Source organism: Loa loa (assembly GCF_000183805.2).
Source record: "Loa loa unplaced genomic scaffold supercont3.6, whole genome shotgun sequence".
Classification (NCBI taxonomy): domain Eukaryota; kingdom Metazoa; phylum Nematoda; class Chromadorea; order Rhabditida; family Onchocercidae; genus Loa; species Loa loa.
The window spans coordinates 480,646-498,899 of NW_018108186.1; the positions used below are offsets into that span (position 1 = coordinate 480,646).

Sequence of the window (18,254 nt, forward strand, 5' to 3'; positions counted from 1 at the left end):
ATATATATATATATATATATATATATATATATATATATATATATATATATATATATATATATATATATATATATATATATACGTACTTTTACTTTAATGCCTATTAACGACAAAAGAGTTATTTCCTTTCAGGATGACACTCGAGCAATAACTTTTGTGCATCTTAACAAAAAACAACGTTTAATAAACGCATGTCACGAGCGTGTCGGACATTTGTTTGGTCCACTTATTGCCTTTATACTTTTTCCGGCATCAGCAAAAGCTAACAAATGGAACTGCACCAAGCCGAATACAGGAGGAAATGTTGGTTTTCTTTTATAAAATATTAAAGAACAGATTTCAAAAATAAAGCAAATTTCTTTCAAATAAGTTGAAAGGACAGATTCCTTTGCCCACTTTTTTTAAAATTTATATTTGATGAGAGGTTTTTATACTTTTTAGTCATAGAAATGTGAAATTTATATAATTTTTCCAGGAAAACAGCTGGGAAATGAAAAAACGTATGATGATTGTAGAGACATTAATGTCAAACAGGAAGCACCTGAAATTCTTTCTTGGTGCTAATCTGGTTGGTTTAGAAATTTCTTTTTTTGATATCTAACAACATCTCTAACCGAACAGTTATAGTTTTAGAATTTGTCGTTAATTCATATATTGAAGTTAATTAAAAAAAGATTTTTTAGATTTCATTTTTAAGATTAGAATTACTCACAGTTTCTGTTCGAATACGGAAACATGACTGCTTTTTCAAGGGTTTTCACTGCGATTTATTTAAGGAATATCATTGTGCTTTAAATTTGTCGTTGCACGAATTGGCATTGTTGGAGACTGTCGAGGATTTGAATATTCAGAGAGATATTGAAAATTTAATTAGATTTTTAAGAAAATTACAGATTGAATCTCCTCTGGCGACTTTAGATGCCGGTATTAAATTTTTTTCACAAGAATCACATTTGTAATGATGTTCATTTCACGTTCCACTTCTTTAGGGATACCTATCACCTTATAATTAAAACTGTTAGAATTTGAGGCCAAAAGGCCCCTTTTATATTTCAATGCACTGCCGGAAAAAAGTTCCACTTCTGTATTCGTAATACTAAGGCCGTATTCGGTAGAAAAGACGTGACTGAAAAGATGAATCTAGAAAAACAGTAAATTTTTACTTTTTTCTTAAATAGAATATTAAAGAAGAGTAAATTCTTATGAAGTTAAAGTGAATTTTAAAGTAGAGTAAATTTAATTAGAGTAAATTTTCTTATGCATTTATGGGAAATAATCAGTCGGTACTATTAATCTAGTGTAACTTGAAGGATAGATAAACTAATTATTGTTGAGCCTCTGTTTTCATATATTCAACACATAGTTTAACAAGGTATTTTTGACGTTGTAGTTTGCAAATTTCGTTTCTAGATCGATTTACGTCTTTGAATGTGGATGAATCATTGGCTGTTCATGGCTATCTGGAATACCGTAACAAATTTTTAGCAAAGCTACAACAAAGGGCAGCGCGTTATATTGCTAAAGAGAAACAACAAATAAGGATTCGAAGCGAGGTTTAAAATTTCTTTTGGTTATTTTAGAAATATTAAATCGCTTAACTTTTATGCGACTCTCTCAATTTTATACGGTCCTTAATTAGATGTTTTCATTCAAATCCTGATTTCCGGTTTTTCGAATAAATATTGTGAATAAGTGAAGTGATTTTCCTCATGACGTGAAGCGACATCGCACCACATTACATTAAATGTAGAATGCTGCTTATCACCTAACTTTATGTCACTTTTCATCTAATTGAGATATTTGTATTCAGCTAATTACATTTTAGTTTGTGCTGTATATTATTATAAATTATAGATAGCGATGCAAATAACATGTCGAGTTGTGGAAGACCAAAATTCGCTGCGAAGAAATTTCATGAAAACTTATCAAGAATCAGAACTAAAAAATGTGGCTGCTGAGCTATTTTTGGACAACTTATTGGTGATTTTGTTTAGTATATCAAAATTAGAGATTCTTTGCAGGTGGTTGCTTAACTAGACACTCATATGTTGGTAATTTGTACAGCTCGAGCTACTCACTTTCTAAACAAATGTAACTTGTCATCTCGTACTCTCTCAAGATATAACTCGTATCATGTATTTGTCTGTCTACTAATGAATTGCTGATCTCATCATCTTAAATTATCAAAGAAAGCGTATCGCAGATACACAGGAGTTTTAAACAAAAGTATCATAAACATTGTGAAGGAAAAGTAATATGTGGAACTCTTAAAACTTTTAATTATTTCATTATGTCATCAGACTTCTTAGGACTGCTGTGTCAATTACATCAGTTTTTATTGACTGTTTTATAAAAACATCCAATATTACAGACAGAACTTTGTCATGCAGAAGGTCTTTTTCATGACCCAAAATCATGGCCATCAAGTTGGGCACTTGACCCTACAGAAGGACCAAACAGAGAGCGTCGTAGATTGATATCTTCACATTTGTCCTTTGACATCAAATTTTTACGACCACAATCGATAAACAAGATCAAAAAACGAGAAGAATCTCCCCCTCTATTTCATTTATTGGTTAGTTTAAAGCAAAGATAATATCCTCATAGAACGATTGAAAACTGTATAAAATCCCAAGCAATTTTTCCACTTTCCTTTCTTGGAAAAAGATGTAAAAATTAAGCCGCTACAATAAGCCACTTATTTTCTTCTAACATTCTATTGATTTGGGACTTTATTATTAATAATATCTGTACTAATATATATCGTAGTGGATGCAGTTCAATAATGCCTAAAACGCTAGGAATTGTATAGTTAAATATAAAATAAGTTAAGAGATTAATTTATACACTAGATTTGTGTATTTCTTTTTGTAGAACGATCTAAGAGGAAACATGAATGAATTGAGCTTAGAAGATGGTTTAGTACCTGGTGAACGTATTATCTTATCACTACCGGCTGTGATTGTGAGATCGACGGTTGAAAGTAGCGGTGAAATTCTTGCTGGTGACAAAAAATTTTACTTTCACAGTGATTACACAAGATCCGTACAGGTTTGCTTTTTGCTTTGCTGATGTACTTTTATTTATCAGCTGATCTGTTTGATGAACTGTTATGAAAACATATCAAATATTCAGTTTTACTCTTGTTTTTAGTCTGTGAAGACTTAACAAGACAAATTCTTTGTTAGAATTCTTGATGTTACGTGCCATAGATTACTTTGAATTTTTGAAGTAGAATCACATAAAACGACTTTACGTTTCTTTATTCATGTTCTTGTTTTCTGCGTTATTTGGTTTTAGAAGTGTTGTTGTTCTTGTTTATTGAACGATTTCACTTCTAGAAGAGATTAAATCGTGCAAATACATTGTTTGTTCGATGGAGCTATAGAGATCTGGTTGAAATCTATAAACGGCATCATCTTTTGAAGGATATCGCTTTGGAAATTTTCTTGTCAGATGGCCAAACTTATCTGATTGTTTTCGAGGAACAAGCGGTCAGTATTCAGCTACTACCAGTAGGATAAATTTCACTCGTTTTCCTCTGTCTTAAACCAATTTCACTTTGTTATGAAAAAGGAATGTTTGCTTTTTCACAAGCATTCTGATTTTTTTTCTCTTCTATTCTCTGTGATCAGCTCAATTTCTTTGATCAGAAGTAATTCCTCGGAACATTTTCCAAGATATTTTAAGAACTTCATTCTTGGATAGTTCATTATCCAAAGAAGTTGTATTTCAGAAGCGCGATCAATTCGGTTTGCAAATATTGTCATCCGAATTATGTAAGTTATCTGATTTTTCGGACGTATCTGTACAATCAACCGCACAATTGTGGCGGGAAGGAACTATCACCAATTTCGAGTTAGTTTCTGTTACAAGACTTAATCTGTTTTACTGTGTTTCTTTATTAACTGGGGTTTAATTCTTTTTTGTCAGGGAAAGTTCGAATTGCAAGGCGAATTTTGTTCAAGTTTGATGGAACTTAATTTGAAATATTTAATTTGATTTGCGCTAGTTTAGTTTTCCACTTTCAAAACATTATTCTCTAACAGCAGCACATGCTTTGAAATCCAAGGTAAAACTTTGTCAGCAATTAAAGTTACTCCAAAATCTGACAGGTGGTCAGGTAAGTTAGAGTCTAATAAATGAATTTCTGAAACCGTCAGTTTCAAAATTAAAACTATCATCGTTGATCGTTCAGTTGCTTTGTGACTCCTTTTATTTCAGATACTTGATGCATTTAAACAAATTGGCTGGTCGTTCGTATAATGATCTCATGCAGTACCCAGTGTTTCCATTTGTTTTGTCAGACTATAAATCCAGTGTATTGAACCTCAAAAATCCAGTGTCATTTAGGTTAATTTAAATTTTCTTAGGTTGTGATGGGTTGAAAGTTTATTGTCATTAAAAAGGTGAGTGTGAATCATATTAAGGTAACGCTTGATATTTAACATTACAGCTGTAATAAGGAGACGACTGTGGTACAACTTTGATAGATAACTCTGGAAGCTTTTGAAGAAAAATTGAAGTAGGTGTGGTTTATGGTAGACGTTCAGTTGATAACTTCGAGATGATTAGCTCATTTAGTATTCAATTGACAAATTGATTAGCATTGTTTATCACTGTTTGATGGGTTTTGTAAAACAGATTTATTTAATATTACAGCACGCTTTGATTACCTTCCAGTGTATGGGATTTTTTATCCACGAAGATTTTACAGTTTTTGTCCGAGAAGGTACCAAGTACAAGGGAACCACGCAAGCCTAGCCACATAGTGACTCTAACATGTTTCGTAGATTACTCTTAAACTTTACTCATTGCTAGTGCCTTTTAGTAATAAGAATGTAGGAAGATGCATGAAGCGATATATTACTAAATGTGTTGTGAAGTTCTGAAGAAATCGAAAGCAAATCTAGCTACATTATTTAATAATAATATCATGAATATTGTCGAAATGAATTGCATTGAAATAATATCTTTTTACTAAAGTATTGCAAGCTTAAGTATTCCGTATGCCATCTATCAATCTCACGCCCAAATTGCAGGGATTTAAGCCGCCCGATGGCAGTTCAGGATAAACGGTTAGAAGAATACTATCTCCGAAAATACAGTTATCTAGCTCGTGAAGAAGTTCAAGCATCCCCTGGTTGTTCACCATTTATGTTTGGGCCTTATCATTATGGAAGCCATTATTCAAATATTGGCATCGTTGCACATTATCTTGTTAGATTACCACCATTCACTGATATTGCACTTGAATATCAAGGTAAATTATTTTGGTTTTGGTTTTTTTTTTTTTTTTGACCTGTGATTTTTTAAACCAAACTTCCAATATCAGCAAACGTATGTTTTTTTTCAATACGCTTCACATCACTCTGATAAATAAGTTCCAACGAATGATCATGTTATGCCTGTGATCGAGACTCGATTAAAGGTTTTTAAAAACCAAAAGAAATGCGCGTGAGCTGCATTAATCCGTCTTTGACGAACTTCGAGTCTTCAAAGAAGTGGTGAATCTTTGGATTGAAAGTTCATTAAAAAATGGCTGTTAAATGCTCCAAATTAATTGGACCTCATGATCGTTCTTATCACTTTATAGACAACAATTTCGACATTGCTGATCGGTTATTCAATTCAATTGAAACCACATGGCGTTTGGCAAGCTTTGATTCAACCACTGATTTTAAGGAACTTATCCCTGAATTCTTCTATTTGCCTGATTTTTTGATGAATAAAGAAAAGCTGAATTTGGGAGTACGCCAAAATGGCGATATTGTGGACGATGTTATTCTGCCGACATGGTATCGAATTCGTTGTAAATTTCTAATTTTTGCATCTCGATCATGACCGTTAAAATTCAAAAATTTATACGCCGTGGAAATTCAATTGCTCCAAATGTGATATTTGAATAGTATTTGAATGAGTGGTATTTGAATGAGTGACAGGTTACTAGAAAAGTTATCAAAACGAGATGACACTAAGGTATTTAATAAGTTCGAAATCCTGGATTACTCTAATACCTCTCTCGTATTATATTTCTTTTTTACTTAATAGAATGCTAAAATGCCATGTATATTTTAGTTATCTCTTTGGATTATTTTAGGTGCCAGGGATCAGCACGTTTATTTGTGCTTATTCATCGACAGGCACTTGAATCGTCTGTTGTTTCATCAACGCTGAATTACTGGATTGATCTCATTTTTGGCTATAAGCAAACGGGAAAGGCTGCGATCGATGCAATCAATGTGTTTCATCCCGCGGTATTTAGCATAGTTTTATGATTTGTTCATTTCTTTTTTGTCACTAATCTTTTTTTCCTCCCACATTATTGACAACGTGGATACTGAAAGAAGGAGGGGAGATGTGTTCTGAGTGGTTGATTACTGGCTGTTCTTTCTGTGCATTGTCTGTGAGTTTTGGTTGACCACTTCTATGACTTCGTAAATGACCGCTGTTGTGGTGATATTAACAGTCGAACTGGGTCCATTGTCTAGTCATGTCATTCTTTACATTTATTTATTTACAAAATTTGGATCATAACTGATGACATTATAGACGTACAGGATGAATACGATGAATGGTATAAATGACGAATCTGATGATTTATCGACCTCCGCACTACGAGCTATGATACAAACTTATGGACAAATGCCATTGCAGCTTTTTCATTCACCTCATCTTCCACGTTTGTATGGGAAACTACATCAAAATACCTCCAAATCTTCGTTGGTAAAATTTCAAAAACTTTTTCGGTGTGTTAGGAATCTTTTCCTTACCCAGCAAATTCGGATGACTGAGAACAGTAAAAAGGGAAGATGTTTTGTTATATAAAGCTTTGAATTATCCAGAATTAGATATTCTTACCAATAGCATATCACTGTTGGACGCCGATTCACTCTACCTTTGATGTTGCTGAAACCAAAACTCGGATATAATTTTCAGAGCCCACTTGATACGGTCAAAGGGATACGATGGGGTGAATTTGTCGGGAGTCCGGATTCTGAATTAGGAAAGTTAGTCGTCGTTCTAAATCAAAAACTACGGTATAATAATAATTGTTCTGGTCGCCTTGTTGCATTCTCAGAAGGAACTTGTTTTGCTTTTCCGAGCAATACATGCTTTGTTTATAAGGTTTGAAATAGTTTTCTTCTTTTTTTTTTGATTTTTTTTATTTGTAAAGTTTAGTTTTTTATTTGTAAGGTTTATTTGTTTTTATTTTTTTTTATTTGTAAGGTTTAACTTTGCACGCTTTTTTTTATTTGTAAGGTTTAAGATACATACTAATTATAATCCAATCAATGGGAAATTGGATGAAACATTTTTTTTTTCATGAGAATTTTTTAGAAAGACAATGCTTAATTGAGTCAGGAGTTAGCCTTGTTATTTCAGAAATATTTGACGACTGGTAAAACATCCTTAGCAAAATTAAACTGCGAAGGAAAAGTATTGTTTTTTATTTCTTCTTATTTTATTAATGTTTTTTCCACTAATTAGCAATATAAAGTTTTCCAGTATGGAGAAGTCCGAATACGAGATCTCTGTAGTTATGGATTGGTAACATGGCGGTACAATGATGGAATACTTCGATTGCGTCTTCACCAACCGAAACTATGGTGGGATTTGGCCAGTTATAATACCTATAATGTAAGTTGTTTTTTCTTGTCTTGATGACTGTGCCGTATTTTACTGTATATGTTGGAATCTTATGTTTCATAGCTTAAAATGTTTGGAAAATATGCAGGGAAGGAGCTATTTGTTTTTTTTTTCCGTAAACTTGAATTTAACCTTTATGGAACTAAAGTGATAGGGCTTGATCTAAATGAAATAGTCATACTATTCCTCGCTGTTACATCTGCCAAATGAAGGAAATTCGCTGAAATTTTCACTTCTTTTCAAGCTTACACACTTCATACATTGTTGCTGGCGATTTAGTTTATAAGAGACACAGTTGTGATGCTTTTTATAAGCTGTTAAAACTTAAACAGAAATGCACATGGACTAATTTAACTTATTTTTCTTATGCAAAATATTTGATTATCAGGTGGTAACAGCAGCTTATTGTGTTTCATTTGATTTACTGTTTGTGGGACTCTCATGCGGTATTATACTCACTTATCGCATACTATTAAACGAATTTGTAAGTTTATTAAATTATTTGCTTTTATTTTCCATTCTTTGTTTTTACTTTCCTGCTCCATCTTGATCTTAGACTTGTGGAAGATGTTTTACTCATTTATAGCTTCTGCTTTGCAGGGTGTGAAGGATTTTGTGCTTTTAAAAACGTTATACGCTCACGATGCTGCAGTACAGGCATTAGCAGTTTGTGGTGATTTTGCTGTTATGGCTAGTGGTTGCGATATGGGCAAAATTTGCATTTGGGATCTAAATCGTTTATCATATATTCGAACTCTTGTTCCGAGTAATGGAAAGGAAGTGCAGTTCATTTGTATAAGTCGAACTAGCTGTGACGTGGCTATCGTGGCATATTCCGGTATAATTTCTTGTTTGTTATATTTGAAAATCTTTTCATCTGATTGTTATATTTCGAAAATTTATCTTTAGATTCTGCAAGTTCTTTTGGTTTTCATTGTTGTTTAAGTGACTTTTCCATGTAACTGTTGGTTGGACTTTTAAAACTTGTTTTTCTCGTATCTCCATTTTTCATAAGGTCGACGTACGAGGATCACTGGTTTAATAGTCCTTTCTTCCCTACTGTTTTTATGTAACTGCACAAAACTGCAGGTTACGGGAGCCATGTAACACTGCAGACTATCAACGGGTTAGAAATCGGTAGTATCGATACCGATATCGTTGTTACTGCAGTTGCTATGACATCACTTTCTGAAGGAACTGCCGTAAATTGTATTTTTCTGGGAATGCAAAATGGAGTGATTAGGTATGATATCCTGTTTGTAGCACATGTCTAGGAGTAGACAGTTATAAAATATTCAACTTTTTCTCACGATATAATTGATTTACTTCGTTAACTTTTCGTAAATCAGTAAATCATCACTATATCTTGAATCTGAGATAAACTTATGACCATACCTATGTTTTAAATCCGAGTTAAATTTGTACTTTTACAAGAATTTTGAAATCAAACCAGCGTCAAAAAATTTTTTATCAATTAGTTTCTTTTTTTTAATTAGGTGGCATCATTTTTGCACTTTGCGAATAACAGTAATTGGGTTGTGAAAAGATTTCAATCCGGCAAAAGGTTTCAGAATATTTGATATGTGGACAATGAGATTTGTGCGTGATATCGTCGATTACCGGTTCCTTGAGCCTATTGTCAGGTTTGCCTGAGCAATTCTTTTTTAAAAAAAAACTATACAGATCTTAGTAGTCAGCTGATTTCCTTCTAAAAATTAACGAATATTCAGGTAGTCTTTTGAAGTCTTCATCTTTTCCCACAATAGCTGTTATTTTTGTTAAAATTAATGAATTGATAAGATAGCGCTGGATTGATTGATAAACTGTGCAAACGTACCAGCAAATGCTATCATCACTATCATTTTTCTCTTTTAGTATTAGTTTTTCGAATCGTTGTACGAGATTGTTCGTTAACTTCGTATCTGGTCGAGTGTTGTGCTGGCAAGGAGAAAATCTGCAATCAAAACGGCCACCGTCACTGAGGATTATTGACGACGTGTAAATTTTTGGTGTCGCTACACGTTAATTTTTCATTCATACTGTTTTTTAATATTCTGTAAATTGACTGTTCGCTGTAAATCAATTTTTGTTATATTCATTCTAGTTGCTGTTAGTTTTTTTTTTCTAAATCACGATTTCTAATCAGTCGGTAGAATATTTGTTCAACCAAATGGAATTCAGTAATGTATGGACGATCAGCACTAATATCATTCATCTTGTTGTCTTTCTATAACCTCCATCGCCTTCTTTATTACCCCGATAACGTTTTGCTATTCTAATCGGTCACATTAATTCCAGTTATCAACTTGATTTTGCCTACCCCCAAATTATTGCGTATTTACAATGCTGCAAAATGATTAATTACTTTGCCATCTTTACAGCGTTATACTACAATGACGCAGAAATCAGTTGTTAAAAACAGGATTTGATTTTTAGCTTTTCTCATTTTATAAATACATTAAGTATTACACTAGGCTGACTGTAATTTCAGCATAAATGAAAGATAAGAGAGGATCAGATGCTAAAAAGTTACAAATTATTTTGTTTGAGATCAAAACCAGTTTTTGAACCTCATAAAGCAGTTTACCCGGTTTCTATTTTTCTTTTTCAGTGACTGCTGAAATGGATACTGTTTTAATATATATCTACTTTTGGTATTTGTTTTAAAACATTTATATACTATTCTTTTGTTAATTTTGTTTTTCCTGTCAGGTTTGGTCTACAGCTTGCTCAACTTATGATAGATTTGTTCTTGTACTTCTTTTAATTTTCCAGTTTTGCCTTTCTTTTGTTTAAATTGTTGCGTTGCAAGCATTGCTAATGCGCAGTTTCTGGATCGTTCACTTATCTCTTTGTTTTATGTCGTTCGATTAACGGTAATTCTGTCGATTTTTACTGAAACAGAACTGAAAAATTCTCGGTTTCATTTTATAACATTCAGGATACTAAACCCTTTCAAAAATAATTTTGAATACCACAGTGGAGTAATTCGTTCCGAAACTTATCTTTAAAAAAAAAATGAAACACATAAATCTGTTCGCAAGTATATTTTTAAACTATTTAAAGCTTATTAAATTTCCGTGAATTGCAATCAGTGGTTTTTCTGAATGACAAAAGGCGAATTTTATTTTCTATGATTTTTGATTATTTGGTTTTCATTTATTCCAGTATGATTTTTGGTTATTTGATTTTCATTCACTTTTGTAATGTTAAAATTTTTAAGTGTTTTTGAGAGATAAACAGTTAAAGGAATTGTGATTTTTGACATTATTGCTAAATAAATTTGAGAGCAATTAAAACTAAATTCTTGCATGGTTTTCCAGAAAAAAATTAAACTTAATTTCAGATAGGAAATGCTTCAACAAATGTTTGTTTTCTCAGGATCCCGTCCTTCAGTAACATTTAAGGCAACAGAAAGAATACTTCCCGACAACATTCACTTAGTAATTAACGGAAAGATTTGTTAGAAAGGGAGAAAGAATCTTTTTCCATCAAAAGCTTGGCTGTTTCTCCTATTATGATGACTTGGAACAACATATCATCATGCGATGAGTGCATATTTCTCAATGAATTTCTATATTTGCGTGACACATTCCCGAGGCGGTAATTGAGCGTGACTGAATTAGTGATATATGGAATATATAACTTATCGTTATAAACCCAATCGTTGTTTCACTTCCATTTGCTGCAGTTTTTTCTTTTTTTTTATTTTAAGGACACGATGAATACTGTGGGACAAATGAAAAATTGTCTGAATTCGAGTTCACATTCGTCACTGATAGTTTTGGTTCATATCACTCACCAGGCATGATTAAATTTTGTTTCAGTTTATTCTTAGTTCGTACAAAATTCTGATTTTCAACTTATGGTTTCCCCAAAAATAGAGATCAGTGTTAATGCCTCCTAAATTTCATGCGACTAATCGTTAATTTTCAGTCCAGAGTTCAGTCCAGAGCTTTTACATTCGTTCCAACATTTGCTGATTTGGAGAGGACTTTGTACATGGTGTGGAAAATGTTGCTGATAACTGATTTGGTCTTGCATAAATTGGAAGGGTGCTGTTACTTCTTCAAATCACTACTTTCAATTTAAAAAAAGTGGAAAGTTTAATAGGCTGGGAAAAAAGTCTTTAAAAAAAACGCACACTTATTTGAAAAACATTATTTTCACTCATCCGTTGTACATTTTACAAATGATTTGGTCGAACGATGTGTTCCCAAATGTAGCCATAAAAAACAGCCGCTCTATTTTTTCAGCGCTTATAGTCCGCAAAAGCGGTAACAGAAGAAGTAATCGGCCGAATCTGCAATAGCAACTTTTGAACAAAATTGAGATATATCATATTCCAACTTTATCTGTTGCTGTTGTTGTTGTTGTCGTGTGTGTGCTTAATATTCATAAAATGATCTTGGCAAATAATCTGGCTAACTTGTCTCAAACTTGTCAAATGTGCTTGTTTAGAAGAAAAAGTGAAAATTCGACTTCAAGTGAAAAATTCTGAATGTAAGATTTGAAAACCAACTACTTAAAAATTGCCAAGAATGTAAAAAAGGAAGACCTTGCTGGTGATGAATTCATTGTGTGCCTGGCCAATGTCTGCTGTGCCTGATCTTGTAGATCTTCAACTTGAGCTAAATTCTTCAGTCCTCTTGTTTCTAAAGCATTTGTAGATTGGTACACAGTAACATTGATATTTCAAAGTCAAAAAAAAGCTTGTAAGATGAAAATATTCAACCGATACAAAAACCTAGCAACTGAAAACTTAAGCTTTTACCAAAACAAAGTCAAATTCTCTGGGCAAACATGTAAAATGAATTTTTAAGATATTAATTTACCAACCGTATTGTTCGTACTTATTATGTTTTATTTATTTTTCTGAATTAGTGTAACCTTAACAAATACTTCATAAAACGAAAACTGAAGAACTTTTAAAGTACCTTGCACGTTAACAAATTTTTCGGAAAAATAAACTTATGATAAATTAATCAATTAATTAATTACAAACTAGTCAAAATTCAGGAAGTAGACATTTATTAAAATTACTTATTACCTTTATGTTGGGGAAAATACTTTCAATAGGGGAAAGGGTTGGATGAACACGTTGACAACTTTTAATTAAATCTCTTAAGAAAAGAGGGAAGATGTTATCCAGTAAAATGGGGAGGGCAGAGAAAAGGGAGTACATTTAATTAGCTTTTTACTTCACCCTTTCTTTTACTGTAGCTTAGGCTGCCGCTGCTTCAATTATCTTGCCACTTACAATGTCTCCCTTTTGTTTCTTGTCCTTTTCTCCTCCCTTTTTATTCATCCAATCCTTAAATGGATATTAAATCGCCCAGTGAAACTGACATCATCTCATCTTATAGTCGAATCAATCCAAAATCAAATTTTGAGCGCTAAATTAATTACACTTTAATTTTGTTGTTTACTTACTATTACTATTTGTAGGATAAATACAGTAGATGAATAAGAATTGGTCATTGTTATCAGAAATAAGAATGCAAGAGATTTTTTGTTGTGAGGTTAAGCTGAAATATTCCTCCTATAGAAGTGGAAACAAAGCCGCCCAGAAATGACTGAAGTCAGAATTTGCAAAATAGCCATTGCATTCAGGAGAGAGTACTGAATATAGTTAGCTATAACTTAACAGTAAGGCTGATAGAAGAGAAAGAAATGGACGCTCACAGATGTCGTAACGGAAAATGGCAAATGATAGGATAAGAAACTGAAAGATCCGAATATATATGTGTCCTTATCGCTTCATCTTTTAGATTTCCCAGTCATTGGACTAAATAGCTCACAGTTATTTTAAACGTCTAGAAGTTCAAACAAACTTCTTTCTTATTGTAATTTAAAATGCAGGAAATAGTTATGTTGTGAAGAATTTGGAATGAAAATTCATCGAAAAATGAGAAAATTCATTTTTAGTGATATTCAAAAAGTTATTTTTGTGGGAATTTCTAATTTTTTTGACAGTTTCATGGCATTTTGAAATTTTTGCATAATTTAAAATGAATTTAAATTTGTTTCAGCAACATCAAAAATAATTGAAAAAAGTGAGTTTAAAAATTTTCAATAATTATTGGGACCAGAACTTCGTTTATTTCTATTTGGAGCAGATCTCATTTTTGACTGCCCATTTTCATGATGTTTTAGTATTATCGTTTCAAGTTCCTTAAAGTTGAAATTTGATAGAATTTAGAATTAAAATTGAAATTTGAAACATATTAACACAACGAATATCTGAAAAAGTTTACCTGGCCTAAACAACACTAAAGCTTTTAAGCAAGCGAATTCGCCATGATCGATGCCATAAGTACGAATCCGAAAGAATAAATCATTCAAGTAACGAAAACTGGACGGGTCAGTCTGCAAAGCGTTCAACAAGGGACATTTCTCCATTGGAAGTGACCACTGGAATACACTGAGAAGGAAAAGATCGCACCAGTTTTCTTTCAGCAATTTCAACTATAACGGGCGGGGATTAATCACATATTTTGAAAATAGAAAGCAACTTATTCAATACTTTTTTTGAAAAATCACAAAAATGATGAAATTATAATCCCATCTCACCTGATCACGAAATGACAGTGACGCAAATGATGGAAGATTTTTAGCCCATTTAATAGCTAAGAATAAAAGTCTTGTTGAAGCCTCTTGAACACTTTCATTCTCAACGCCACGTCGAATTTCATCGATTTTTTCACTACCAAATACCTAAATGATTCAAAAGTAATATTTGAGATGTCTATCATTGAATTCATTAGCAATATTCAGCTTGAAAAGAAGAACCTATCGAGATGCAGGAATAAGTACAAGGAACTAACCTCCGAAGAATCCTGTTTGCCGGAATCACTAATCGGGGAAGAGCCTTTTGTTATCAGTGCACCGGAAGTGGAATCTGGTATTTCGCCATTCACACAAAGTGCCGTGGTTACCGTACTATCATACTTACTAATTAAGCGAATACATTGTATTAAAAAAAAGCCAGGTTGAATTAAACACTGCAAGCGTAGCGTACGAAGTCAGTAAGTCAAAAGTAAGTACAGCAAAATTCCCAATTTTCAAAATTTTGTTTGTTTTTTTGATTCACACATCTTTTCTTAATTATCTAGACTCGGTTTCCGATTTCTCAAAAGAGTGAATAGTTAACAATTTTGAGCTCTTTTGACCAGAAAAATTAATGGAAAAATCGATCTGAAAAGGTAAGACAATTATTGCATCATATTGACAAATGTACTGTTTTATATGATGGATGTAATGTTACTTACTTGCAAAAACCCGAAGATGTCGAAAAATCCGTTTCATTCTGACAACGAACTGTTGCTGTATTACGCGGTTGTCGTTCATTCTGTACAGCTAAATATGCCATTAATTCGCAAAAATTACGATAAAGGTGCTGGTTTATGGTAATTTGGAAGAAAATGATACCATCTTTGTTCATTCCTTTATTGAGGCATTTTTTAAGCCTACAAGCCTGACATTGGTTACGATGCGCTTTATCAACAATGCAGGAGCCGGTACCAGCCTGGCATCGGTAAATTAGCCGACGTCGTACACTTCGCTTGAAGAAACCACTGCAACCATTACATGCTAGAATCCCTGTAAACAGATTTTACGCACCATTCATTCAAAGAGCCAAGAAATATGGAACATAACCGCTTCATCACTTCGGAACCTCTTATCTCTTTAATTGAGATTCAACTTAAAAAATCAAGACGTAAACGAAGTACCGTAGTGTTTTCCGCTAGATACATCACCGCAAACGGCACAGGAAAGTGCCGGCGATGTTGGCGCCGGACTCTGTGCTGTGTTCATTGAACAGAACGAATTTACTGAAATTGTTGCTGGATCCGATTCTACCACACCATTATTCATTGGTGATCTTCAAAAAAAAGGAACTTCGCATGACATGAAATCTTAAAAAGAAATTGCAATTTTGAGGAGATTTTTTGGGAAGTATCAGAAAAATTGTTCAGATTTCATCAATTTTTGATTTTGAACAGGAAGAGTCTCTACAAGACGTACACCTTTTGAAATTCATAAACTAATTAATTTGAATAAATTTTGCGAAACATTCAGAATGTCTTCAGTGGCAAATCTTTTTCTGAGGAAAATTTTATAAGCTTCAAGCAGAGTTTTCCAGAAATCTTAAAAGTTCTTAAATATCAGGTTTCAAATGCTCAACTTACAACTGATGTGGCAGACGATGTACCGCGGCATTCATCGCGGCTGACATCGCAGCTGCAGCAGCAAATGAGGACATATAAGATGATGGCAAAAATCCTGGTGCCATAAATATTGGGGGTTGATAAGTGAACAGGGATCTTGGAGTTGGGACCGGAACTGAAGTTGCGTTCATGTCGGGAGCTGCAGTGCTGCACTGACCAACAAAATTGTGTTTCTCAGTTTGTCCTAAATTTGAAATTTCAAGTTCTGCTGAAAAAATGGCTTTCATAATGAAAGAAAAGATAGGTCAATGGTACTAAATATGGTCTTATTTACATCAGAATAATTGTTAAATGGTTGAATTTAGTTTCCTTGTACATATTTTATTAAAAAATTGTCTCTGTCGTATTTATACCTTTCCAAAGTGTCGTTGCTGCTGACATTATATTATCATTAGTGGAATTAGTTGAAAAATTGAGTGGTTGTTCTTGAAGTTGCTCGCTAGAACTTAGCTGTGTTGGCGATTCGGAGGAATTCATAATTATTTGTAAAAACAAAACAAATTTAGGAAATGATTGAAATAGTAAGTGAAGAAAAGTTATGAAGAATTCAAAGGTGAAGTTCACGATATTCAGGAAGATCGGATTGGATTAGATTGATACGGTGAATGATAAATTTTAAACCATAAAAGGTTGAAAGTTGTCGTATCAGCAGCATCAATCGGATAGCCTAATATGACAGATGTAATGTAAAAGGAATGCAGCACCGAACCGAACAATGCTACAGTATGGTAGAAGAATGGGTAGCCTAGCTCAGGAGCAACAAGCAGGAAGTAAAGAGCCACAGAGCAGAAGCAGAGAGCAGGCGATATTGCTCGAGAGGAAGGTAGGTGGCAACGGTGGCAACATCGACATAGCAGAAGTGAAAGCATGCTGCTTATATGCACCGCACAGCATTTGGCCGCTGCTATGTTATTGGCTGTCATAAGGCATAGACGTCAATGATGGATGACCACTCCTGGCATTTGACCAAGCGCTTGCAGTGGACTATGCTCCAAGAAAAAGTTTGAAAAAGTGCTCTTTCCAATGGTATCAAAACTTTGCCTGACCTCGAGTAAATATCTCGCTAAGCCCGATTTTTAACCAAGCAAACCTAACCTTATTAGAGTAACTCTTATTATAATTGTTTTTTTTGTTTTTGCCACCGTAATGTAACTTACCATCCTCTTCTCCACTGATGAAGTGGTTAGGACCAAGTTAATAAAGAGGTTAACACATTTCTTCGACAGTTACTAAAAAGTTGCTGCTTAGAATTGATGGCTGAACTCTCGCAACTTGGCTTATTTTACTTTTGTCTGTTTTTCAAATACGAGATTTGAAGAGTATTAAAATTCAATCCCTAATGTGTGATTAACCTGGTCAGCGCTCGTAGCCAATATCATTTCATCAGTCCGTACAACACATTTTAAGGCACAGGGCTCAATTTACAATTTCATTAGACATTCTAATTCACAGAATATTTTTTTTTCTTCATCTAAAAATAACAGATAAGACTTTAGCTCAAACAATTACAGTTTTAAGCCCATATGAAATTTATTGCATTCAAATCATTGGTAAAGTCAAACTTATAGTAAGATTGAATATAATATATTTTACTTTTATGTATCAGGACTTATAATGCAATCAATCATTTTTAGATGATATGCATTATAAGACGTATTTGCAAGATCTCGTGTGACTAAAATATTTTGAATACTTTTGAATTCTATTTTAGATATCCTTCTTGGCTTTCCACAACTATACAAAGTGTATTATATTGTTGGTTCCTTCAGAAAGTTTTGTGTATTCCTTTAATTGCAACAAAAATTTGCCATAATCAAATAAAAATTTCATTAAATTTCGGCAAATTTACCAGATAATAATTGTGGTAGATCTATAATTTTTATGCCAGGCGGTGCATTTGTATTTGTAAGCAATCGGCAACAATAATGCGATGTCAAGTTGTCCATCCGGTAATTACATTATTTGAATGCTGAAGAGATGGATGGAGGAAATGAAATAATGCTCATTCGTCTTCAATTTATCCTTCTGTCCCTTTGAGCTATCCTAAATTACAAGCGATCATCAAAGAACAAGCTTATACACAAACTACTAAAAATGAAAAGGAAATTGCTTGATGAAACTTTTTGATAATTTCGAAAAAAACCCCTCTGAAATTCCTTATGATTTTTTTTGTTAAAAACTTAAATAATATCAAGCCTTTATCAGCTTAAGGTGATACTGTTATCACAAACTTTCCAACGACGAAGAACTTGATATTGGTGACAATTTCATTTTCACATTAAACTTTCATTACTCTTCCCATTTCGACATCATATTATATGATATTTTGGAACAAAACCATAATCACTCTAATATATAGACCTGCAATCATCC

General features: G+C 33.1%; 3 protein-coding genes across 3 annotated transcripts in view; 2 read left to right on the forward strand and 1 right to left on the reverse strand.

Annotated features, from left to right (window-relative positions):
• LOAG_16516 (beige/BEACH domain-containing protein) overlaps window positions 1-10,022 on the forward strand; it is a gene marked incomplete at its 5' end in the record, with an annotated part of 23,070 nt that extends 13,048 nt beyond the window's left edge. The window contains 21 exons of the mRNA XM_020449169.1: window positions 133-303; window positions 476-568; window positions 777-924; window positions 1,411-1,553; window positions 1,855-1,980; window positions 2,372-2,575; window positions 2,875-3,051; window positions 3,342-3,494; window positions 3,737-3,858; window positions 4,225-4,353; window positions 5,043-5,263; window positions 5,597-5,798; window positions 6,101-6,257; window positions 6,553-6,726; window positions 6,940-7,128; window positions 7,510-7,641; window positions 8,039-8,134; window positions 8,251-8,488; window positions 8,740-8,893; window positions 9,222-9,293; window positions 9,526-10,022. Coding sequence (XP_020307356.1) covers window positions 133-303; window positions 476-568; window positions 777-924; window positions 1,411-1,553; window positions 1,855-1,980; window positions 2,372-2,575; window positions 2,875-3,051; window positions 3,342-3,494; window positions 3,737-3,858; window positions 4,225-4,353; window positions 5,043-5,263; window positions 5,597-5,798; window positions 6,101-6,257; window positions 6,553-6,726; window positions 6,940-7,128; window positions 7,510-7,641; window positions 8,039-8,134; window positions 8,251-8,488; window positions 8,740-8,893; window positions 9,222-9,293; window positions 9,526-9,652 — 3,228 coding nt within the window. The 3' untranslated portion in view covers window positions 9,653-10,022. The remainder of the gene's footprint in view (window positions 1-132; window positions 304-475; window positions 569-776; window positions 925-1,410; window positions 1,554-1,854; window positions 1,981-2,371; window positions 2,576-2,874; window positions 3,052-3,341; window positions 3,495-3,736; window positions 3,859-4,224; window positions 4,354-5,042; window positions 5,264-5,596; window positions 5,799-6,100; window positions 6,258-6,552; window positions 6,727-6,939; window positions 7,129-7,509; window positions 7,642-8,038; window positions 8,135-8,250; window positions 8,489-8,739; window positions 8,894-9,221; window positions 9,294-9,525) is intronic.
• A 1,798-nt stretch (window positions 10,023-11,820) lies between these two features.
• LOAG_06205 (hypothetical protein) lies at window positions 11,821-16,358 on the reverse strand (the record flags this gene model as incomplete). The annotated part of the gene is made up of 10 exons (XM_003141741.1): window positions 11,821-11,953; window positions 12,209-12,305; window positions 13,908-14,118; window positions 14,224-14,367; window positions 14,478-14,592; window positions 14,922-15,009; window positions 15,082-15,252; window positions 15,384-15,535; window positions 15,843-16,089; window positions 16,235-16,358. The coding sequence occupies 10 exons, from the start codon at window positions 16,356-16,358 to the stop codon at window positions 11,821-11,823; spliced, it is 1,482 nt and encodes a 493-aa protein (XP_003141789.1).
• A 259-nt stretch (window positions 16,359-16,617) lies between these two features.
• Window positions 16,618-16,806, forward strand: LOAG_06206 (hypothetical protein; the record flags this gene model as incomplete). The annotated part of the gene is made up of 1 exon (XM_003141742.2): window positions 16,618-16,806. One exon carries the CDS (start codon window positions 16,618-16,620, stop codon window positions 16,804-16,806), a length of 189 nt encoding a protein of 62 aa, XP_003141790.2.
• Window positions 16,807-18,254: the final 1,448 nt, after the last annotated feature.